At 37.5% G+C, this 26088-nt stretch overlaps 1 protein-coding gene across 3 annotated transcripts in view; it reads left to right on the top strand.

Moving 5' to 3' along the window:
* Positions 560–26088, top strand: part of LOC109234619 (subtilisin-like protease SBT2.4) — a 31269-nt gene continuing 5740 nt past the window's right edge. The window contains exons 1-9 of one of the 3 annotated variants that reach the window (XM_019400680.1): positions 560–1772; positions 2646–3040; positions 3493–3588; positions 3714–3783; positions 15453–15735; positions 21054–21391; positions 21456–21723; positions 21807–22079; positions 22407–23480. In XM_019400680.1, coding sequence (XP_019256225.1) covers positions 1734–1772; positions 2646–3040; positions 3493–3588; positions 3714–3783; positions 15453–15735; positions 21054–21391; positions 21456–21723; positions 21807–22079; positions 22407–22483 — 1839 coding nt within the window. In that variant the 5' untranslated portion in view covers positions 560–1733 and the 3' untranslated portion in view covers positions 22484–23480. Of the gene's footprint in view, positions 2022–2645; positions 3041–3492; positions 3589–3713; positions 3784–15452; positions 15736–21053; positions 21392–21455; positions 21724–21806; positions 22080–22406; positions 23481–26088 lie in introns of those variants that run through there. The other 2 variants (XM_019400679.1, XM_019400678.1) reach the window with 2 other exon arrangements.

Consider the following 26088-nt stretch of genomic DNA (forward strand, 5'->3'; position numbering starts at 1 on the left):
CTCCAGCATAATATGATGGAGTTCCAGCAAGTGTACCGGTCCAGCATAATATGCTGGAGTTTGGAGCACCGGTGCTCCAGTCTCCAGTATATTATACTGGAGCCAGCAAAGTATACCGGTCCAGCATAATATGCTGGAGTTCATACACAGGTGCACTGAACTCCAGTATATTATGCTGGATGGGTCTCTGCTGCAGTAAAATAGTTGCTATTTTTCATTGACTTGGTAAACGCTGGCTATTTTTGAATGACCAGTCCGAAAACTGACTATACCGTGCTATTTTAACGTGTTTTTTCCGTTAAAAGGGATACAAGTCGACATCTCACATTTAAATGACACACGTATTGCCAATAGTTGCATATTTTCTTATTTTCTTCATTTATTATTTAATTTTATTTTCATGATTAACCTACATGGGTGATCCTAATTATACTTTCAATTCAACCCGATACTTTTGACACATATTGATACAGAAATTTAGCTCCAAAGTAGCTCAAGTGAGTATGAGCCATTCTAAGGAGAAAATTTTTTAGACTTTAGTTTAATTTTCAAATCTTTTTATTTCATTTTTAGCATACTCTAGTTAGGAGTATAAAGGCGTTACTGCTAATATATTGTGATGATAAATCTGAATTTGTGTCTCCTCTCGTCTCTCTCAAACCTCTCTTCTCTGTCTCTATCTCTTGAAATTCTCTTCTCCTCTGATCTCCTTCCCTCTGCTTCTTATCCTTGTTCTTCGGTACCGATAATTTGGTATCAATTGGTATAGAGCCAGGTTGCTCTCGGCATGTGGACTGAATATTAACAAAGCATTAGTTGAAGATTCTACAATAGAAAACATATCGCATTTATGCGACGCATCAGCCGACCAAACAATGACTCTATTGGCTGAGATTCAAAGGCTTTTTCAGAAAATTAAAAGACAAATTGAGCTAAAATCTGAAGAGTCATGCAAATACTACTGCATGCCATGCTATGTTGTTTGCTCTAGTGGGAGGTACTATTGCCTAAACATGAAGATCTCTGCTTGTGTACAAAAGTGGTAAGTTTTAACCTCGAAACTTCTCCTTCAGGTTCCGTCCTTATAGAGAGTGCTGAAGTTGTGGAAGTTATGTTCTTAAATGTACTTTTTATGGAAAACGAGAGTGATAATGATATAGATGCTTTGGGAAACACATTCCTAGCTAAACATTTTGTGGAAGATGAAAGCGAGAGTAATGCTCACAATGTGCTTGGTAAAATGCCAAAGCTAGATTATAATTCTGATGAGAGTGACTTGGATGCTTTAGAAGACATGTATCTACATGCACTATATTTCAGCATCTCTACAACTCCATGAATAGTGCAGCATGGGTTTTTAAGTTACAAAGGACATCTCTTATCCTTTGTAACTGACAAGGAGGTGGGAGAAGTACATGTTAGCAAGCTTTGGAGACTGGTTATTTGATTTTATCTTTCCTGTTGCAATGTGTTCTGGTGCTCTTAACTTCTCTGGTTCTGCCAGTCTAAGGAATGGAGCTGCAAAGTCAGAGATATGGTGAATAATTTGCAATTCACTTTTGACCCAGCTGGTATATTTATTGGCTTGGAGAACCAAGCTATTGGGTTGCATTTTCAAAACCTGGACCACTTAAAAATTTGCACCAGCAAACATACAACTTGAAGGGATATGTGTCATCATTCTTCTCTACTCAATTATGGAGTCCAGCATATGGAAGCAAGTTCAGCTCTAGATGTTCATGCAATTATTATTCGTCTCTTGGTGGAGGAAGGTGCACTACACCTTCTACATAATCAACTAGACAACTGTTGGTATATGCTTAGTATTAATGAAGTGGAGTGTTGTCTTCTTGCTATGAAATTGAGTTACTTGTTTGTTGTATTATCCTGAAATTCAAGGTGTTCCACATCAATTTCCATTTGTCCACGCGGCTCCTTAATGATGTTCTGTTACTTGAGTGATATATTCTAGAGCAACTTTGATGTTTCTACACCAAATGATCATATAATTGAGCTGGAAGGTATATTCATATCACCAAGAGGTGCACTTTACTGTTGAGATAACCTTTATGGAGTGGAGCATAGCTTTTAGATGGGACACATATTATCCATTCTCCTTGTTACAAGATATAACCAGAAATAATTGACTTTTGTGTGCTATGCTTGGAGAACATCTTTTGAAATTTCCTTTTGATCCTGGTGGCTCCAGTTCTACATTTACCATCCTTGAGGACAAGAATGTTGTTTAACAGGAGCGTATTGATATAAAAATTAGGGACTTAGTTCGAAAGTAGCTTAAGTGAGTGGGAGCCATTCTGGCGGAAAAGTTTGTTAGACTTCGATTTAATTTCCAATTCCTTTTTATTTTGTTTTTAGCATATTTCACATGAGACTAGTTAGGAGTATAAAGCTACTACTACTACATTGTAATTTCATTGAGTAATGATAAATATGAATTTTTCCTCTTGTATCTCCTCTCTTCTCTGTCTCTATCCCCTGAATTTCTCTTCTCCTCTGACCTCCCCCTCTTATTCTCTTCCCTGTTCTTTGATACCAATAATTTGGTATCAATCATAGATATGTAGTGAAAAATTACTAGAATTTCAATAAACTAATATTAAATTATGAATTCGATAAATTTTCAGATTGGAAACCTGAAGAATGCTCCAAGAGTGAAGTTGGTGGAGGAAGATAGGAGGGTTAAACTGATGACTACTTACACTCCGCAGTTTCTGGGGATACCGGCAGTATGGACGCAAGGAGGAGGAGATAGAAACATCGGGGAAGGAATTGTGATCGGCTTTGTTGATTCTGGCATTAACCCAGACCACCCCAGCTTTGCTTATGATCCCACAACTACTACTAATTATACTCCTCAACATTTTTCTGGAGCATGTGAGGAAGGTCCTTTATTTCCTGAAACTTCCTGCAATGGTAAGATAGTATCTGCTAGGTTTTTCTCAGCTGGAGCTCAAGCTACTGCTGTTCTTAATGCCTCTGTGGATATTCTCTCACCCTTTGATGCTGTTGGACATGGCAGGTAAAATTCATAATACTCTGGTGGTCAAACTTATCAAATTCTCCACCCATCATATACGTACTTCCTTAGTATTTGTCTAGTATATTGCTCTGTAGATTGGTCGATTGAACTTTACATGTTAATTTAGGTTAATTAAATCAGTTGTAAGTATCAATTTTAATACTTCTCTATCGTGCTAGCAATCTGTTAATCAATCAGTAGTAAAATTTCAGGCAAATGGTCATTTTCTAATCCCCAAAGAAATAAACCTCGTGCTACCTATGGGGCTTATGTTAACGAATTTTTAGATTAGTTTATGGAAAATAAATTAACTTTAGGAAAACATATTCCTAAAGCAGAAAAGGGAAAGGGAAAGGAAATTTTAGTTTGAGACGTGTAGAGTATGATTTTGTCTTCAAGTTTCTGTTAGCCTATACCTTTTTATTAGTATAATTTTGATTTTTCCTTTCCAGTCATGTAGCTTCAATTGCAGCTGGAAATTTTGGAGTTCCGGTGGTAGTGAATGGCTTGTACTACGGACAAGCAACTGGAATGGCGCCGCGGGCAAGGTAGGTATATATAGAAAAACATACACAGAGGCAAAGGACTACACACACACACACATATATATATATATATGATGACAAGTGGGTCTTCACTAATGGATTGCTATGGAATTGCTTATGACAAACAGGATTGCAGTTTATAAAGCTATTTATCCAAGCATAGGAACTCTTTCAGATGTATTAGCGGCAATTGATCAAGTAAGTATTACGTGCACTTTGCACCTGTCACTACACAATTCTCAAAGGTTGCAACCTCCACTTAGCGAGCATATATCCGGCCAAGTGAACTGGATAATTTATCATTACAACAAATCATAAGCAGTTAGTATAAGATAAAGCTTTATTATCCAAATGCACATCCACAGAAATAATAATAATAATAATATTAGAAGATTAGGAATCTCAAAAGGAAACCCACAAGCTAAATCAAGAAGCATTTTTTATAAATATAAGAGTACAAATGAGTTGTAGGGACATAGCCTTAAATCATATACTGCAGAAAAGAGAGGATGAAGTGTACTAGTAGCCACTTTTAAGCATGCTATTTAAAATATATTTACAATTTACAATATATTTAAGTATCATGTATTTTTGAGCTGCTAATTTAAAATTCAGGACTTAATATCCTAAATTTTTGAGCTGCTAATTTGAAATTCAGGATTAAGTGTCATGAATTTCTAAACTGCTAATTTGAAATTTAGGACTAAGTGTCCTAAATTTCTGAATTGCTAATTTAAAATTTCGTACATAAAATTCGAGTACACAATTTTAGAACTTAACGATACGACGTCCTGAAGTTTGAACTTTGAGGTTTAAACTTCAGGTTCTGAAATTTAAGCAAATTGACTAATCTTTAAATACATTGTATACCGTGAGTATATTTTAAATATTATCCTTAAAAATGGCTACCTGGTGTCATTTCCAAAAAAGAAGTCCCTAGCCTTCACAGACCGAGTGGACAGCCCACCAAAGATGATTGCGTGGAAAGATCAACTAATCCTCAAGTTTTGTTAGCTACGATATCTACAAGAAGCATTAAGTTGTAAGCCATGAGGACCTAATAAGATCATCAACTCACCCCCTTTCATGCCCCTGGGGACAAGTCTTTTAAAAGTTTATTGTGCATAATTATACGCAAAATAAACTTACGTCTCAGTATAAAAAGCATACACACATCCACAACATTCACAGAGTATACAGTACAAATGAAACCATAAGCTCATCACGATGCATGCATATAATACTAACTCATTAAGGTCCGCTAATCCTACATATTTTACCCGCATAGCCATAGTTTTGTAGATGTGCAATAAAATGCCACATGTCTTACATTCAAAGCAAATCAATGCGAAGTGCTAGGAGTGCAGGACCCTAAAATCCCACACGTCTTAAGGTAAAACATAATATAGCTGTAAAATATTATATTTAGCACTTGCTCATCCCTACACCAACTAGGCATTTAAAATATTTCAATGCATTTATGCAACTCTTACGAAACATGTCTTTAGACAACAAGCAATTAAAAAGTTAAAAATTTCACCTACTTCAAAAGCAGTCAAAGCACAAAGTGTGTCTATTGAATTTCGTGTTCCTTTTCGGATGAACACCTCCAATCTATACAAATATGCAATAATGTAATCAACTACCAAATAGGACTCACTTTAATATTTTTGGGTTTAGTCAAAGTCAATGGTCAAAATTAACTCTTGGCTAAAAATATTAAATCGTGAGACCTGATAAATTTTTTAATTAAACATAATCCAAGGAGTCTAATAATGTAATTAGTTCTCAATTGGGGTTAATTTATCCATCCAATTTCTTACTTTTTCATTTGGGGCTTTTTAGGGCTAAGTTCCCTATAGTTCATGCTAAGTTCCATGTTTTGGAAGCCTAAATTTGTATATAATCATGTAAAGAACTCAATAAAAGGTTTAGGATCATTACCTTAATATGATCCTCCTTCAAAACCAGGTATGATCTATGCGTTTTGTACCCCAAAAGTGAAATAAAGTATGAAATTTTGGATTTACTATTCCTTACCCAATGAACTTGTCATGTTGAGGAAGAGGCAAACCCGAAAATAGAAAAGATAAAGAACACCAAATTTAACATGAAAAATCTTTCAAATTGAAGGTAAAAATCATGGGATCATAAAGATCCAAAAAGCTCAACCATAACAGTATGAGTATTACAAAAGTTTTTCAAATTGGATACATAACAAATACCAAACACGGAGCAACAATAGCAATAAAAGAAAACAAATCAATTGAAGAAAGATGAGAAATCACAAAAACGAAGCTGTTGTTCAGGGCTCTAAATTGTATACTACAGGCCTCCAAATCCGGTCTCCACCGTTCAAATCAAAGACTAAGATGTCAAGAACACTCAGTGAAAAGTTCAGCCCAATCCAACGGTAAATGAATCGGAATACGTGATTGGAGCTGGTTGGTCGGAATAAAATTTGCAGCAAACAAACTCTTTTTCTTCTTTCTTCTCTCATGATGGAAGCTCTCTCAAAAATCACTCTTATGTGCTAAAGTCTTTCAAAGACTAATATCAATGAGCATAGAACAATTCTCCAAGGTTGCTCTGCTTATAGATAATGAGTGGTGCTTTCTCTTAAGGCCAAAACCAACTCCAAATAAAAATGGAAACCAAAAGAGATAGAATTAGGCCATTGTGCCTTTGGTTGAACAACGTGGGCATGAGCCCAACAAACTCCCCCCTCTAACCGGGGGGACAAATATGTCTTCAAGTAAATGAACTGTTGACAGACTTCATTAAACCAATTTTCTTCAGAACTCATGATTATTTGCAACCACCGCTTCCGTCAGCCTCAAATAATTTCTCTTACATGACCATTTTTATCCAATGATGCTTTCTATTTATATGTTTGGTCTTAGAATAAAAAGTGGAGTACTTGGTGAGACGGATAACATTCTGATTAGCACAAAATAAGATGTATCTATGGGTATGGAGGTGCCCATCCAATGGTCTCTCCCAAGTATAAGTTGCGGTCTGTATCTGGCTTGTCCTCTAGGCCTACTCCCACCTCGTGGGAAATACTGCACCTCCAGTGAAACATCATCATTTGCCTGTGTCTAAACAAGAATACAAGAAAGGATTCACACATAAATGTTCATCAAATCTTCATCAAGTTCATAATGATGATACAGTATTTGAAGAGAATAAATATCAACAAGAAGTAGTCCAAGATACTAACATTCATATCCCAGGTGCCAAGAAAGCTTCCCAAAGTTATTTCATCAAGTCCATCAATTAGTTAATTTCTTCCAACATATATGTCATGCAATCACATCAAACATGATCAATTAACAAGAAGGACTGAGGCCCTAAATCTAGTAGGGTCGAAACCCAATAATCAAGAGAATCAAGAACCATTTTGAAAGTGGCTTTTCTATTCATTTTAAAATGGACAAAGGTCCATAGTAAGATGAAATGTGAATCCAAAGTCAAGATGGGCAAGATCCGGAGAATATCAAGAGGCACTGCCAAAATTAGTGACGAAGTCACTATCACAAGGACAAAATCCTAACAAGAATGCAATAATGTTCATGCAATTCATATATGTGGGCGAACTAAAACATTTAAAAAAATATGTATTACTTCACTAATATCCATAAGAATTTAACATGTTGTTGACCCAAGTATATTGTATCCTCCATGGCAACCAAATGAATCCAAGAATACCAAAACATACTTCCTCATTTAGTAAGCAAATAGGGTACTAAAGTAATAACAAACCAATATAACTACAACTTAAATTAAACTAAATTTTAACAAGGCTTAAACTATTTAAAGTACCCCAAGAAAATAAATTAGATAAATATTTTTAAAGATTATGTGCAAACCTTAGAGTTTTAGTGTTTCTAAAACTCAAACAACCACCAAGGACGTAAAAATCCTCTAAGTCAAGAATCAAAACTTTTTCCTAAATTGTTCTCCTTAGCTTGAACGAATGTTTATTGTACCTAAAACACGTAATCAAACAGTCACTTAAGGTCTGAAATTTAAAAACGTTTAAAGCAAATGATGATCAATATCAAAAGGCGGACAAAATGGGGTCACAACTATTCTAATAAAAATTTGGCAGGAACTCTACACTGCATTTCAGCCCCCTTTTGACATAGTAGATAGAAAAACTAGATATTGTGGTCTTCATAACAATTGTAGGTCTATGTCTTAGCTTTCTACAGAATTTTGAAGCACTAAATCCGAGGTTTAGATAAAATGTTATGCTCAAAATACTTAACTGCTATCCAGCTCAAAAATGTAATCAATTTCTTGATTTCAATGACTTAAATTTACCATCCAAAAGCTAAGTAATTCACATATAGATAGACCAAGAAGCTTGCCACAACAGCAAGAACAAATCTTCTCAAACTAAATCCTAGGGTTCCAAGCAAATCCTTAACCCCTTTTGACTTTTGAAAACAAAATACACATCTTTCTTCGAGGGGTAGAAAATAAGTTTTCTTTGCAATAAAACTTGGGTTTAATGAGAAAAGAAAAGTGGCACATTAGTATGGGTGTTGGGCTTCTTCAATGAAGAGTTAGAGGAAAAAAGAAAAAAGAGGTAGGCTTGGAGAAAATGAAGGGTTGCCATACCTAAATGGTAGGTATCGCGACCCGAATCCCAGTTGTAGGGTCGTGTTGGCGCCTAACGTCCACTTGCTAGGCAAGCCAATATTCGTTACTCTACTATTCATTTTAACAATTTTAAAAATGCATATTAATAAGAAGGTAAAGTTGTAAAACTTCAAATATATAATAAGCTCCAAACTCGCTGTCTAGTCTAATCCCGGAATCAGGTGTCACAAGTGCATGAGCTGCTAAAAGTGCTATAATCAAAGGCCGAAATAAAAATACAACTGTCTGAATGAAATAAACAGTAATAAGATAAGAAGGGAACTTCAGGGTCTGCGATTGCCATGCAGCTCTACCTCAAGTCTCCAGATAATGACTGTCCGAAGCAGGTCTCCACTAGACACCAACACCAGAATCTGCACAAGAAGTCTAGAACTGTAATATGAGTACAACCAACCCCATGTACTCCCTAAGTACCGAGCCTAACCTCGACAAAGTAGTACCGAGGCTATAACAAGGCACTCACTATAAACAAGTACGAGTATAAGAAAAAACAATAATAGAATAGGGAAGTAACGACTAACATAAATCAGAACAAAAAATACATAACAGAGGGCCTCAAAATATCATTTATGCCCAAACTCACAATACTACATGGGTGCAGAACCAACAGTCAAGAACAATCATAACATATCTTCTCCGTTGCGACACGCAACCCGATCCACACATATATGTATACCAACACCGTTGCAGCGTGCAACCCAATCCCAATAACATATCAATATCTATTGTGGTGTGCAACCCAATCCCAAACAACATATCAATATCCGTTGTGGTGTGCAACCCGATCCCCAAACAACATATCAATATTACAAACAACTACGATGTAGATCTCAACATATGAGAAAGGAAGCAAAACAAGTAAATACTCTAAAGCAAACCAACATAATAAACTGGAGCGAATAGAAGCAAGAGAAGGAAAATAGACAATTAAAGGGATAACACAGCTAAAATGGACAACAAGTAAAAAATGGGTGCATGGAACATGTAATTAACAAAGAAGCACAAGTAACATTGAAGGCATGACATGAATAGTAGAACAAAGTAAAAAAAACATAATATAGTTAAAATGCGCAGTTAAAAGCCCACTTCTGCATGCTTAACCCATGACAACGTATGTACACTCGTCACCTTGCACATAGACCGTCCCCACACATAAAATCAAGTAGCAAAAAGACCAATCAAGTCCTAATTCCCTCAAGTCAAGGTTAACCATGACACTTGCCTCTTCGCGGAATCAATAAAATAATCAACCATCTTTCCCTTGGAACAAGCCTCAAACCAACCAAATCTGGCCTATTATCAACCAAACAACCCAAAATAAGTTTTAGAAACTACCCACAAATGAAAAAGGTTCAATTTTGATCATTTTTGAAAAAGTCAACAAAAGCCAACCCCGGACCTGCTTGGACATTATTCGAGATTCGGACCAAATCCTGATTACCCATTCACCCCAAGCCCGATTATGTGATTTATTTTGAAATCCGGCCTTAATTTGAGGTCTAAATCTCAATTTTGCAAAATCCTGAAATTCTACCTAAAACCCCTAATTTCTACCTTGAAATTCATGAATTTGATGTTAAAATTCATGGGAAAGTATTGGGGATTGATGGAATAAATTATTAAAGTTACTTGCCAATGATTTTTTAAAGAAAAGCTCTCTAAGAAAATCGCCTCTATGGTGTCTAGAGTTGAAAATTGGTTTAAAATAAGCTAAATCCCGAGAGTTCCACATTTTACACAGCTGCAGATGATGCAATTGCGATGTCTGCAATTACGAACCACTGATCGCAATTGCAATCAGCGTCACACTATGTGTAAAAGTCGCAAATGTGACAAAATTATTGCATTTGCGAATAACCCCCCAATCGCAAATGCAGGTAATACTCTGCAAATGCGACACTGTGATCACAAATGCGATCCCAGCTCTGTTCACAAAAGAGAACTTTGCTTCGCAATTGCAAAGTCCCAACCCCAGCCCATGTTCGCATTTGTGAGCCTGACATCGCAAATGCGAGGCTCGCAATTGCGAGCAGGTCTTCGCAATTGCGATACCTGCAAGTTTACACCAGCAACAACTATGCATCAACTGTTCTAAATCAATCCGCAATGCATTAGAGACTCACCGAAGCCCCTCGGGCTCCAAACCGAACATGCACATAAGTGTAATAATATCATACAAACTTATCTCGCTACCTCAAATCGTCAAATAACATCTAATAACAAGAATCGTTCATCAAAACAGATTTCAACCTTAAAATTCATTTTTCCAAATCTTTTACATAATGCGCCAAAATCCGCTTGGCTCAACCGGGACCCCAACCAAACGTCCGTACAAGTCCAAAAATATCATACGAATCTACCGAAATCGTCAAAATACCGATCCGAGGTCGTTTATCTAAAACGTTGACCGTTGTCAACTCAAACCTCATTTTAAGTCAAAAATTACCTTTTCTTCGAAATTTTACGTAAAAGCTTTCTGAAAAACGATGCGGACCATGCACACAAACCAATAAACATCAAATGAAGCTATGAGAGGTCTTGGAACATGGAAATTAAGGCTAGTACTCAAAACGACATATTGGGTCGTCACATTCTCCATCTCTAAAGGAAACGTTCTTCCTCGAACGGACATAGAAATGTACCCGAACTAGTAAAAATGTGTGGGTATCTACTCCTTATATCGGAATCGGACTCCCACGTAGCCTCTTCAATCGGCTGACCTCCCTATTGCACTTTCACAAAAGGAAAACTCTTGGATCTCAACTTTCGAACCTGTTGGTCTAGAATAGCCACCGGCTCTTCCTCATAGGTCAAGTTCTCATCAAGTTGTACCATGATGAAGTCTAAAACATGTGACCTAAGCATGGAAACGTGAAATACCGGATGTACCCCCGCTAGGCTAGGAGGCAATGCAAGCCTATAAGCAACCTCCCCAACTCTCTCCAAGATCTCAAACGGTCCAATAAACCTCGGGCTCAACTTGCCCTTCTTCCCAAACCACATCACGCGCTTCATAAGCGACACTTGGAGAAGAACCTTCTCGCCCACATGTAAGCCACTTCTCGAACCTTCCGGTATGCATAACTCTTTTTCCTGGACTGAGCTGTACGAAGTCGCTCCTGGATCACCTTAACCTTTTCCAAAGTATCACGGACCAAATCAGTGCCCAATAATCTAGCCTCACCGGGCTCAAACCATCCAATCGGCAAATGACATTGCCTCCCATGTAAGGCCTCGTACGGAAACATCTAGATGCTCGACTGATAGCTGTTGTTATAGGCGACCTCCGCTAGAGGTAAAAACTGGTCCCAGTGACCCCCGAAATCCACAGAACATGCCCGCAATATGTCCTCCAAAATCTAAATAGTGCACTCGGACTGTCCATCCATTTGAAGATGAAACACGATACTCAGCTCGATCCGCGTGCCCAACTCACGCTATACGACTCTCTAGTAATGCGATGTGAACTGCGTGCCTCGGTCAGAAATGTTAGAAATGGGCATGCCGTGCAAGTGAATAATCTCCCGAATATAAATCTGAGCCAACCGCTCTAAAGAATAGGAAGTCATCACCGGTCTATAAATCTAAAGAAGTGTGCAAACTTAGTCAATCGGTCCATAATAACCCAGATTGCGTCATATTTCCTCAAGGCCCAGGGTAAGCCGACCAAAAAATTCATAGTGATGCGCTCCCACTTCCACTCCGGCATCTCCAATCTCTCGGTCAATCCACCCGGTTTCTGATGCTCATACTTCACCAGTTGACAATTCGAACATCGAGAGACATAATCAATAATATCTCTCTTTATCCTCCGCCACCAATACTGTTGTTTCAAGTCACGGTACATCTTCGTGACACCTGGGTGAATGGAATAGCGCGAACTGTGAGCCTCCTCAAGGATCAGCTCTCTCAACCATCAACATTTGGAATACAAATCCGGCCTTGAGGCCTCATAACACCATCATCTCCAATCACAAACTCCTTAGCACCACCCCGTTGCATCGTGTATTTCAACACCAAGAGGATCATTAAATTGGCGAGGCTTCATACGCTCCAACAACGATGACTGTGCCACGACACAAGCAAAAACCCGGCTAGGCTCCGAAACATCCAGCCTCACGAACTGATTGGCCAAATCTTGAACATCCATGGCTAGTGGCTTCTCCACTACCGGTAAATATGCCAAGCTGCCCATGCTCTCTGACTTCCTATGTGATGCATCGTCCACTACATTGTCCTTCCCGGATGATATAATTTGGTAATATCATAGTCTTTTAGCAACTCTAACCATCTCTGTTGCTGCAAATTATGGTCCTTCTGCTTGAACAGGTGTTGGAGACTTCGATGGTCGGTATAGACCTCACATGGAACGCCGTACAAATAATGCCTCCAAATCTTTAGCGCATGACAATGGTTGCCAAGTCCGAATCATGCACAGGGTAATTCTTCTCATGAACCTTCAACTACTGAGACACGTATGCAATCACCCTACCGTCCTGCATCAACACCATGCCAAGCCCAATATGCGATGCATCACAATACACAATGTTAGATTCCGATCTTGTAGGCAACACCAATACTAGGGCTGTAGTCAATGCATTCTTGAGCTTCTGAAAGCTCACCTCACACTCGTCAGACCATCTGAAAAGGACACCCTTCTGGGTCAACTTGGTTAATGGGGCTGAGATAGATGAAAATCCCTCCATGAACCGGCGATAATACCCGGCCAAACCTAGGAAGCTCCCAATCTCTATAGCTGAAGTAGGTCTAGGTCAGTTCTGAACTGCCTCAATCTTCTTAGGATCTACCTTGATGCCCTCGGAAGATACGATATGCCCCAAAAAGGCAAATGAGTCTAACCAGAACTCGCACTTCGAAAATATGGCATATAACGGGATGATCCTTCAAAGTCTGAAGTACGATCCATAGGTGCTGCTCATGCTCCTCTCGACTGCAGGAGTAAACCAAAATATTATCGATGAAGACGATCAAGAAGGAATCCTAATATGGCTTGGATACCCGGTTCATCAAATCCATGAAGGCTGCTGGGGCATTAGTCAAGCCAAATGACATCACCAAGAAATCGTAGTGACCATACCGAGTTCGAAAAGCGGTCTTGGGACATCCGATGCCCTAATCTTCACCTGATGGTAGCCAGACCTCAAATCAATCTTGGAAAACACCTTGGCCCCCTGAAGCCGGTCAAAATCCTCGGGAACGGATACTTGTTCTTGATAGTGACCTTGTTCAACTGCCGATAATCTATGCACATTCACATCGATCCGTCCTTCTTCTTCACACACAACATCGGTGCACCCCAAGGCGAGACACTAGATCTAATGAATCCCATATCAATTAAATCCTGCAATTGTTCCTTCAATTCTTTAATCCTAACTGGGGCCATACGGTATGGTGGAATAGAAATGGGCTGAGTGCCCAGAACCAAGTAAATGCGAAAGTCGATATCTCTATCGGGTGGTATGCCGCGAAGTCTGTAGGAAACACCTCTGGGAGCTCACGCACAACCGGAACGAATCCATGGAAGGAAACTCCGCACTAGAATCGCGGATATAAGCCAAATACGCCGAACACCCCTTTTCGACTATACACCGAGCCTTTAAATATGAAATGAGCCTGCTAGTGGAATGACCAAGAGTCCCTCTCCACTCCGATCGAGGCAACCTAGGCATGGCTATCGTCACAGTCTTGGCGTGACAATCCAAAATAGCATGATATGGTGACAACTAATCCATGTCCAAAATCTCATCAAAATCCACCATATCAAGTAATAGAAGGTCAACTCTAGTCTCATAATTCCCAATCGTGATCAAACAAGAGCGATAGACCCGGCCCACCATGATAGAATCCCCAACAAGCATAGACACATAAACAGGGGCACTCAAAGAATCACGAGATATATCTAAATATGAAAAAAATAGGATGACACATATGAATAAGTGGATCCCGGATCAAATAAAATTAATTCATCTTTATGGCAAACTAGAACAATACCTGTGATGACCGCATCAAACGACTCCGCCTCAGGTCTAGCTGGAAATGCATAGCAATGGGGCTGAGCCCCACCAATCTGACCACCACCTCTCAGATGGCCTCTCCCTGACTGGACTCCACCTCTAATGGCCTGACCACCATCCCGGACTTACCGGGTTGTTACAAAGCCTCCATGTACACTAGCATGATGCACACTGGAATATGAGGCGATCGTAAACCGTGACTCATGTGGATGATCAATCTACCCGAGGGTTCCTTGCCTCAGAAGTCTCAAAATTGATTCTTCAACTCGTTTCTAGAGTTTAAATACTAAAGCCCTTTGTGATCGCAATATCTCTTCCGAAATTGCGGACTCCACTGGGCTTGAACATCACGGATAAATCCTCCTAATAGCGTAACTGCATTTGTGAAGCCTTCTTCACGATCACTACTAGCTCCTTTGCAATTGTACAAGTCAATCCGGTCGATCATGATCACTAGAAAATTACTGGTGTAATTCCTCTAACTTAAAACTGATTTAGAACATGCTTGGACGGTTGACACCTCGAGTCTCAACCTAAACAATACCAAAAAGTCATAAGTAGTATTAGCAACTTATGCGCATGCTCAAAACATTATTTGGAAAAGAAATACATAATTTAAGAGGTAGAGTTGTCAAAAACCTTTAGAAGTATTACTCCCCCCTGTCCGAAAAAGAATGATACTTTTCGGATCTTGAGAGTCAAACCTCTTAAATTTGACGATGAATTTAGACATAAAATCTTTATGTTTTTTTAAGTAAAATTTAAATATTATATAAACTATACTATGAGTCACAATATTTAACAATTCAAAATATTTGAAAGGTATATGAAAAACTCGTGGTCAAAGAACTACTCATTTGACTCTTGAAATTCGAAAAGTGTCATCTTTTTTCGGGACGGAGGGAGTAGTTATTTTTCCTTTGCAATTCCACCGCTATTATATAAGTAATTATTGTTTTAGTATAATTGAAATGCGTGCAAATTGACTCGAACACCACGACTATTAGAAAGAAGTAATTGATATCGTTTTAGCATTAGCACATACGTAGCCCAGTTCACACCTTTCATTTTTCTAATATGCATGAGTCCGATCCGGAATTCTCATTCAACCAAATTCTAAAATTTCAAGAGATTGACCCAGTTTCACAAATTAATTTGCAGGCAGTATTAGATGGGGTTGATATCTTGACTCTATCAATAGGACCAGATGAACCACCAGAAGGCACACTGACTTTCTTGAGCCTGTTTGAGATATTCATGTTAGCTGCACACAAGGCTGGAACATTTGTTGTTCAAGCAGCTGGGAACCAGGGTCCTTCTCCTTACTCTGTCATCTCTTATAGTCCATGGGCTGTAGGTGTTGCTGCTTGTGACATTGATAGAACCTATCCTGCCACTCTTATTCTTGGTAACGGTCTCAAAATTGGGGGTGTAGGATTATCAGGTTAGTTTTTCTACATAATTATTATTTAAAAGTCTATCTTACTTTTATGGCATTTTTACGGAAGTAACCCATTATTTCAATCATTTTACGAAAATAATAATATTTCCGAACTAGTATTAACGTATTTCTTAGGAATTATTTTATTTAAAAATTTCACCGGGCAAAAACTAACAGCTAATGAAGTTTAGTAAAATGTTCATGCAGTCGTTGGAACGATTATTAATTAAACGTGAATGAGAAAAATGATTCTTATCGCTTTATTTTTAAAAATATATTATGGCATTACTGAGAGTAACGTTTTAAGGCTAGGGCATAAACAAGGGTTATGTCATTACTTGTCCTTGCGACCCGTCAGGTTAAGTTTAATGATGTCTTTATAAACTTGTTTCCGTGAATTACAATTTATTCTTTTATTCTTACTGTTGGTAACGTAAATAATTTCTAACGAATTAAACCTCAAATCACACTGAAATCAGATGAGAAAGAAACATCGGTCGATGTATCCCCACCAACACTGTAGCTGTTGCCGAAAAATGCATCTGTACAATGTCTTTTTATGATTGATACCCTCATAGTAAGTGTAATTGGCGACATGTGGATACAAGTTAACTTACTAATTTTAATCGTCTTTCCTTTCTACTTGAATATATTCGCTCCAAATCAACTGCTTTCGTAGACATGCATTGCATTGCGAATCACTCATGGCTATTGGTGACATGCTAAATAGCAACACCGATTGGCACTTCAAGAAGCCAAAAGATATTCCTATTAAAGTTAATATAACTCTTCAGCATCTCACACAATGAAGAAGCAAGGATCTATTCTTCTACTTTTCCATTGGTTGATAGCACACGCGGTATGCAACACATGTTACGGTATTCTCACATTATATTGGACTACGTGTCTTATTCATTGCTCATTCAACAGTGTCCACATCTTAGTCTATGCACCTCCAGATGTCTAACCCGAGTTTCTCACTTTAACAATCCTCAAATTCAATTCTTAGAGAAACTCACATTTGGCTCATAAAACAAGTCATTAAGGATCATGAAATCCTTAAACTTGAACTCTAGTCAAGACAAACCATTTTGTCCGAAGATATACATGACCTTGCACTAATCAAGGTTTTAATATATCTCATCTATGCATGTTCCTCGACGTTAGGGGCGATCACTCGTGTGAGAGAGTCGATCTCGCCACTTATCTGACACACTTATATCCTTCAAAAGGATACCATCACATGCATACAAAATATCAACTAAATATTAATAATAATACATTAATGAGTATACTATAATAACTAAATATTTTACAATACACAAATACTAACATATCCTTTGCAAACCTAGAGCTATACATGTTTCTCAAATATATATCTAGATATTGCTTTTGTACGAGGATCAACTATATTTTTTGTGTTTGTATGTATTGTAATGTTATTTCTTCATTTGCCATGATGTCTCTCACATTTGTATACTCTCTAAAGATAATTCATTTTCACTATAACATAGTGAAGAATCTGCAGTTTTCTTTAGGTATCGAAAAATCCTCATCATTTCTTTTCAATGATCTCTTCCAAGATTGGTTTGATACCTGTCAATCAAACCTATGACATAATAAATATTTGGGTGCACATTATAGCGTACATCAACTTCCTGACATCACTTGAATATGGAACTCAAGTTATGTATTCCTTGTTATTTTTAATCTCTAAACACATTTCAAGACTTGAGGTTTCACTTCCGCTAAAGGAGTATCCATGGGTTTGCAATAATTTAGTCAAAAGCATTCCAAAACTTTCTCTATATAAGTTTCTTGAGATAGATGCAATAACTTCTTGGAACGATTTATTTGGATCTTAACTCCAAGGATGTAGTCTATCTCACCCATATCTTTCATGTCAAATGACATTGAAAGCCATGATTAATCGTTCTCAGATACTCCAAATTATTTCTGGCAAAAACATATCATGCGCGTCAAGAAAAAGAATTATAAATATTTCATTGGACTTCTTCATATAGATGCAATAATTTTCATTGTATCATAGTATCATATGAGATCACCTCCTAGTGAAATCTCAAATACCATTTCCTCGAGGACAGTTTCAGGCCATATATAGATCTTTTCTATTTGCAAATCTTTTTTTCTTTTTTTGGCCTTTAATGACAAAATCTATATGTTGTTCCATGTATTTTCTCATTTAGTTCTCCATTGCAAAAAATTATTCATGTCCATTTGGTGTAATTTCAGATCCAAACGTGCAACAATAGCCAAAGATAATCGAATTGGTAAACTTTATAACTGGTGGAAAGGTTTTCTCATAACCAATTTCAGCTTCTTGCATAAAACTTTTTACCAAAAAAAAAAGAATCCGTTCTTTGTGATTATGTTACCAACACGATCCAAAAATTAAGTCCATATGATCTGTCACCCGTGTCACAACATCTCTCAGTTGAGCCCTACCGTAAATATAGCACAGTATGTGAATTATGAAATTTTTCGCTGCAATATAGAAGTTTTCTAAAGTAATTACTGTAGGGCATGAGCCAACAAATTTCTCGGATGCTGTGAAGGATGAACGGTGGAGGAAGGAAATGCAATATGAGATACAAGCATCGGAGAATAAAGAGACATGAGCGATAGAGGACCTGCCTCCTAATAAGAAAGTGCTTAGTTATATGTGGGTTTACAAGATCAAATACAACTCGGATGACACCCTCGAGCGATATAAGGCAAATCTAGTCATTTTCGGCAATAATTGATTGGAGAGAATTGATTATATTGAGACATTTGCTCTGATCACCAAGATGGTAACTATTCAGACATTTTTGGCTATTGCTGAAATAAAGAGCTTAGAATTACATCAAATGGACATTCTGAATTCTTACATGGGGATCTTCAAGAATAAGTATATATGAGATTAACCCCCCGAGTTTTGAGTTACTTGATCAGAAAAGGTGTGCAATCTTCGAAAATTTCTTTGTATATTGAAATATGCTCCGCGTTATTGGTATGTCAAGTTGTTGAATGCCCCGAAAGACTATGGGTTCAAGCAATCATATTCAAATTATTCTCAAATCACTTTGATACCGAAAGATATGCAGATCAATGTGCTTATTTACATGTACGATTTGATCATTTTTGGGTATGTTCCTGTTACCATTCAGCGGTTCAAGCCCTATCTCAATAAGTGCTTTCACATGAAAGATTTGGGTGCTTTAGAATATTTTTTTGGAGTTGAGATTAGGAGAGGCCCAGAAGGAATCTTTTTGTGCCAGCGGAAGTATGCCTTGGACATAATTTTCGAGGTTGGTCTATTAGAAGCCGAGCTTGTTAGCACTCCCTTAGAGAAAAATCATAGGCTACACTAGCTGAGGACATACACTTGAAGACCCGGAATGATATCGTTGATTGATCGATCGACTAATATATCTTTGTTTCACTCTGTCAGAGTTATCTTACAATGTGCATTTTCTGTCACGATTCATGCAACAACCGCGATAGAGCATTGAGTAGCTACTCTCTGGGTCGTACTTTACTTAAAGGGGAACCTATGAGTGTTGTCCTGCGCAATGATTTTGACCTCCATCTAGACGGATGGGGCGATTCGGACAAGGCCGGATGTACTTTAACAAGATGGTTGCTCATAGAATAGTTATTTCCCTTGGCGGCTCTCCTATACCATTGAAGACTAAGAAGCATCTTATTGTGTCTCGATCCTAAGTAGAAGCGGAGTATAGATCCATGGCAATGACTATTTGTGAGATGAAGTGGTTGAAAGGAATTTTACATAGCCTGGGAGTGGAACATAATTATCATGTCTGGCTTTGCATATAGTCCGGAATCCAGTCTTTCATGAACGGACCAAACATCTTGAAGTAGATTGCCATTTTGTTAGAGATGAGCTAGTCGCCTGCAGTATACATCACAGTTATGTTCCTTCTCATGATTAGTTGACAAATATCTTTGCGAAGGCATTAGGACATCATAGTATGAACACTTTTGGGCATTTGAAATCCTCATTACACAACATGAGGAGGGGTATTGACCGTATATAGCAAATACAGTAAATAAATGTTGTACTATGTGTAGGCCTATTTTCTAGGAACTTGGAGAGAAAGTTAGGGTTATGTTGCGATTTTGTATATATAGTTGCATTACTAATGAGAAAAGCGTGAGATCCCACAAACCGGCCACCTTTACAGCAAGAAAAAGAAGAAACTAGGATTGGAAACATTTGTTTTCTTTAACATTGAAAGTGGAGACCGGCTAATTCGAGAAAACTTCAAGGCAAGGCGGATGGAGCCTATGTGCTTCACTATGGGTTCAATTAAAATTAATTTTTGCAACACCGTATATGAGATTCTTAGATCATAATTTCTTACAACACAGTTTAATATTAATAACTTTAACGATCATATATTTATGTGCCAAATATGGAATCTGCCTTTACTTCTAGACTTAGTGATCGCTCTAAAAAAGTTGGATAGTCGATATTTGGTCACTTCAACGACATACTTGATACTTAAAAAAGAAAAATTAGTTGGTGTATGGGGTAAAATATGTTCGTATCTAATGATCGCATGAGAAAGAGACATGTGAAACCGAAGGCAGAAGATAGCCAAACCCGAAGGCAATGATCTCGCTTGTCACCGGAGTGAATGATACTCATAAGGACAAAATTAATGCCGCTGCCATCCGGTAGCATTTAATGAAGAATATTCTACAGCATTAAGTGCATGGTGGCATTCATTACCCACCGTTACATATCCTTCAATTGCCCTCATAATGCCCTCATAATTGTCATTAAAGAGGAGCTTAATCCTAGGACCTTGTTCCCTAGGTGCAACTATAAATAGTGAGCTCTATCATCATTGTAAAGGGGACACGAATAATCTAATAAGCATACACTATATTATATCACAACATTTTACCTTCTTGCTTATTTGTGTTGTTTTTATTGCTCCCAGTAGCTCTGCGCCCGGAACCAAGATATCTGCCGTCTATTTCAATTTTAAGGCTAACTCTTGTATTTTTGTCTAATTCATCTATTATTTTTGGATCAAACTAATTCACTTGTCTATAAACCACGTATAAATTCAACTATACCGTTTTACGGGTAGACAGTTGATAGCTTATTTGACGTTGGAATATATCATACGAAGATGATTAAATTCACTCTGTATTTCACATATAGTGTTGTGGCAGATAATGGCATAATGCATAGGTTAATTAATGAAAAAAAAGAAAAGTATGATTTTTGTTTTGAGGGCTTCTAAACAATATATTTTCACAGTTACTAGTATGTATTTTTGTAGGACCGACATTTGGAGGTGGATTGATTCAGTATAAGCTGGTTTTGGCTAAGGATGCAGTAAAAAAAAATAGCACATTTCCAAGAATTTTCAATGCGGAAGAATGCCAATACCCAGAGGCATTTGACCCTCTTGTTGTGGAAGACAGTGTTGTGATTTGCACATTTTCAGCTGGTTTCTATAATGGGAATTCCAGTCTTATGGGCATCATACATACTGCCAACCTTGTTCGATTCAAAGCATTTGTTTTTGTTGCAAATCCAAGTTATGGAGATTTCATAGCGGAGCCTATTCCTTTCGCCACTCCTGGCATTATGATACCAACAACTAGTGATACCCAGGTCTGTCTGTCTGTACCTAATTAATTAACAAATATATATATAACTATATCTATTGTATTTGCAGAATATATTGCAGTACTATGAAAGAGAAACTGTAAGGGACAAGAATGGTTTTGTGGTAAGATATGGTGGTAGAGCAGCCATAAGTGAAGGAAGAATTGCTTCTTACAAGGGTAGAGCTCCTATAGTTAGTAGATTTTCGTCAAGGGGTCCTGATTACATTGATCAAAGTAAAAATCCTACTGATGTACTTAAGCCTGATATTTTGGCTCCTGGACACCAAATTTGGGCAGCTTGGAGTCCCATGAGTGTTTTAAATCCCATTCTGTCTGGTATATATGTTTCTAGAATTTTTTTATAACTACTCTTCTGGTATAAAGTTAATATATGAATACGCTATTTATGATATATGCAGGACATAATTTTGCCCTAATGTCTGGTACAAGCATGGCAACCCCTCATATTGCTGGAATAGCTGCACTAATAAAGCAATATAATCCATCATGGACACCATCAATGGTAGCTTCAGCAATGTCAACCACAGCCACCACTTATGACAATCTTGGGGACCCCATTATGGCTCATGGATTTGATCTCTACACCTTATACACTTCTGCTCCTTTTGGTTTTGGTGCTGGCCTTGTCAATCCCTCTCGTGCTCTCCATCCTGGTCTCATCTTTTCAGCAGGTATAAGTGTAGTACGTATATATATAAATCCATCTGAAGAAAGCAAATGGTAAATTTCTATCGTTATTAACTGGTTAGTAAAGAGGTTTGGAGAGTTTGATAAAAATGGTTATGCTATTCCATTACAGTATCCTTCTTTAAATATACTATAAAAGAGTAAAGCAGCTCAAGATAGAAAATAAAAATACAGATCCCAATTTGAATGAGTGGGACGATGCATGAACTGAGATGGGCGATTTACTGCAAAGGATATACCAGGACGGGTAATAGAAAAATACTGAATAGCACCAACAACTTGACGATATTGCTTTTGATCCGTGGGTGCAGTGCCATCATCAAGTGTGAGTGGAGCGATGCTGCAAGTGGAATTTACTCCTTTGCCATCAAGCATATTGAATCGATGAAGAAGATCAGCAATATACTTTCTTTGTGAGAGGAGAAGACCTGCAGATGTATGGCAAACCTTAACACAAAGAAAGTAGTTAAGAGGCTGTAGATCTTTCAGAGAAAACGGGCTGCTAGAGCTGTATTCACTTCAAGTACTTTTGCATCAGAAGAACCTGTCAATATAATATCATCGACATAGAGAAGTAGAAAAACAACATAGGTCAGACCATGCATTGTAAAAAGTGAAGTATCCGACTTAGAACCAACAAACCCAATTGAGCAAATAAATTTCTTGAATTCATTATAACATGAACTAGGGGCTTGGCGAAGACCATAAATTGCCTTATGGTGTTTGCAAACATAAGATACTTAGAGTTGACAAAACTAGGGGGTTGCTCCATGTAAACCTCATCCTCTAGTTTACCTTGGATAGATGCATTATTCACATCAAGTTGATAAAGAAGCCATTTGGAGTATGTGGCCAAAGTTAGAATCAGAGGGATAGTTGTTGGTTTTACCACTGGACGGAAAGTTGAGGTGAAGTCAATACTAGGGCGCTGATGAAATCCTTTTGCAACTAGCCAACCTTTGAATCGATCTAGATTTCATCGGATTTTTGTTAATTTGACCCGAAAAACCCACTTGCAGCCAATGATATTTCGGTTTGCAGATGGAGGAACGAGGGACCAAGTCTTGTTGCGGACAAGGGCATCAATTTCTTCATGCATTGGATCTTGCCATGCTGGACTACTTCTGTATATGTGCGAGGAGCCACAAGAGTGTTGGGATCTAAATAACATGACGCATTCGAAGCTAACAATGCAAACTAGTATAAAAATATAAAAACCATTGAGAGAAAATTCTCCCCTAAACAAGACTCTTTAATGACTACATTGTGGATGCTATTGTTGTTGTTCTTGTTGTGAGAAGAAAATATCAAGTTATAGAAGTACAAAACTTCTCCTCCAAGAAAAGGATAATGCACATGAATGAGATTTATTCTTTTTATGAGTTTTTTTTTTCCTTCAAGAAAGAGAATCCTAATAGATTAGAAATTCAGGGCAAAATCCTAACAAAAAGGACCCGCTGATTCTTAGAGAGCTGAATAATCAAGTGGTTTCTTCAGTTTGAAGATACTGTGCTGGGACCGAGTGACTATATGAGCTGGTGGATGAAGTGGACTATTTACCTGTTGCAAAGAAGAGTTTGAGCCATCTTCACTCAATTTCAGAATAGGAGCAGTTGGACATGAGACTCTGTTGATATTGTTGTAGTGAGCGCGGAGCTGGAGCTGGAGTAGTGGGTGGTGAAATTATGACATCCAATGGCGTGGATACGGGAGTAGATATTGAGAACTAGGGAGATATCAGGAGTGAGTATAGGTGTAGTGGTGTTTGATGATATAGGTGGAGTGTGGTCAATAGGTAGAACATCAATTCAAGAATGAGGAGTGGATTCGGAAACCCGAGGTAGGAGAAGAAACATGGTAGAGAAGGGAAAATTGTTTTTGTATACGGTAAAAATCAGAGGGCTCGATTTTATGATCACTAGGGCGCCTCAAAAAAGACCACCCCGGGAGGCTCGAAGTCTAGCTCGGAGTTCGCCCCCGAGGGTTCGTAATGATCGACCTCGAGGCAGTGCAAACCAACGGCTACGACACACTAGCGGGAAGTTCCCAAGGCATATGATCAAAGCTGACAAAACCTGCAAAGGAAACACTAGTCTGTACCATACCAGACTAGTAAGTAGCTGTGCCAGCTACTTTTCTTTGTAATAATTACTCGTGTATTATGTTGGGATTTCCGTCCATATATAAAGGGGATCCTTGTCATTTTGTAAAAGGCATCGGATACACAAGATACAACACACTACATTCAATACAAGAACATCCTCTGCTCTCTAGCTTGAACACATTCTCTTGGTTTCATTATTTACATTTATTGCATATATTCATTGTGTTCTATTAATTGTTCATCATTTATTGCTCATTATTGATCATAGAGAGCCGCCATCGCAGCTCCCATAACTGTTAATCCTTCATCAACTGTCCTTAACCGAGCATCCGACTCGACCTCGAGGCCCCGCATATGCAAGCTCGAGGCCTCGATTCCCAGCCATTTCGGTTTGATTATTAAGCCATCTACAAGCTCTTATTCTATTTTCTAACCTTTTACTTAGCATCTATTGCCTAACAACTAGCATAAAAATAGATCACATATTTTTAGAACCACAAAATCAAATCTAAAATATTATTACCATTTTCAAGATAAACAAAAGAATTTCATATCCGCATATTACAAGGATAAAATTAGAAAGATGAAGTTCTTATTTCACAAATTGCCCTCAACTAGTGTTTCTTAGAAGCTATCAATATCTTATTTTAAATAAATAAAATTAGTTATTATCCAATTTTTCTCTATCACTTTACTTTATTTTTTCGGTGAAAGTCATTGCTATACACTAGTACTTCTCAAACTATGTTAGTATATTACTACCATTAGTGAAAATGAGGGTCATAAATCATCAAAAAAAAAAAAATTACTACTCAAATACAACAATGAGGTGAAAAACAAATGAGAAAATAACTTTTTTTACGCTATTACTATAATTTACCATGTTATAGCATATTACTTATTATGTTATTACTTAATTTTATTAAATAAAATTATTTGCAATTATCTTTTAAGTAACTTGATTTTGTAAAATGCATACAATTTAAATTCTATAGTACATACCCTTGACTACAATATTCCCATGTGGTCCGACTAAGAAATTCATTGATCCACGCTGTTTATTCATATCGACGCTCAAATTACTTCTATATTTTCTTATAAATAAATTATTCAGTCAGACAAAAAATTACTAAAGTTCATGACCCTCCAGTCTGAATGATGATTTTATGACCAATCATGAGCTAACATGTGGAACTCAAACCGACATAAGACATTTATGTCGATTCTTAACCGTAGAGGTAGAGGGGCTGACTTAACGATAAAAAATTATAGACACTCCGTATTTATATTAAATCACATTAACTTATCATGAATTATAAATTAAAGGGATAATTGTATTAATTTATCATGAAATAAAAGTCACATTGAAATAAAGGGAAAATAATATTCTCGAATTAGCCGGAAAAGAAAAAAAAATAAAGAGGTGAAAATGTGATGTAGGAGAAGTGTAAAAATCCCAACGGTCAAGAAAGTGTAGAAAACCTGGTTTTTCGCGGGACCTTCCACTTTTCTCCCTTCAATATTTGATCCATTCAAAAAGAGAGACTCTTTGTGTCCATCATTTCTTCATTCTAATTCCGCGTTGGAGAGGAAGAAATTTCTGCAATTTCAGTATTTCTTCTTCTCCATTGCCTCCCTTCTTTCCATTTTCATCAAATAGACAACATTCCCAGGTATTTATTTCATACACATCTTTTTCATAGTTCTCTTTATTTTTTATGGGTTACGATCCTTTCTCCTATTTTTCGTTTTTTGTTTTAAAATTTTGTTGTANGGGGATTGAAGAACTATAAACAAGAAAAAAGCAAGCCTACCATCTCAAATTAGTCGTCATTGGCATATGTGAGAAAGTACGGGAGAAAATATATTATTGATGTATATACATATGT

Source organism: Nicotiana attenuata, chromosome 11 (assembly GCF_001879085.1).
Source record: "Nicotiana attenuata strain UT chromosome 11, NIATTr2, whole genome shotgun sequence".
Classification (NCBI taxonomy): Eukaryota; Viridiplantae; Streptophyta; class Magnoliopsida; order Solanales; family Solanaceae; genus Nicotiana; species Nicotiana attenuata.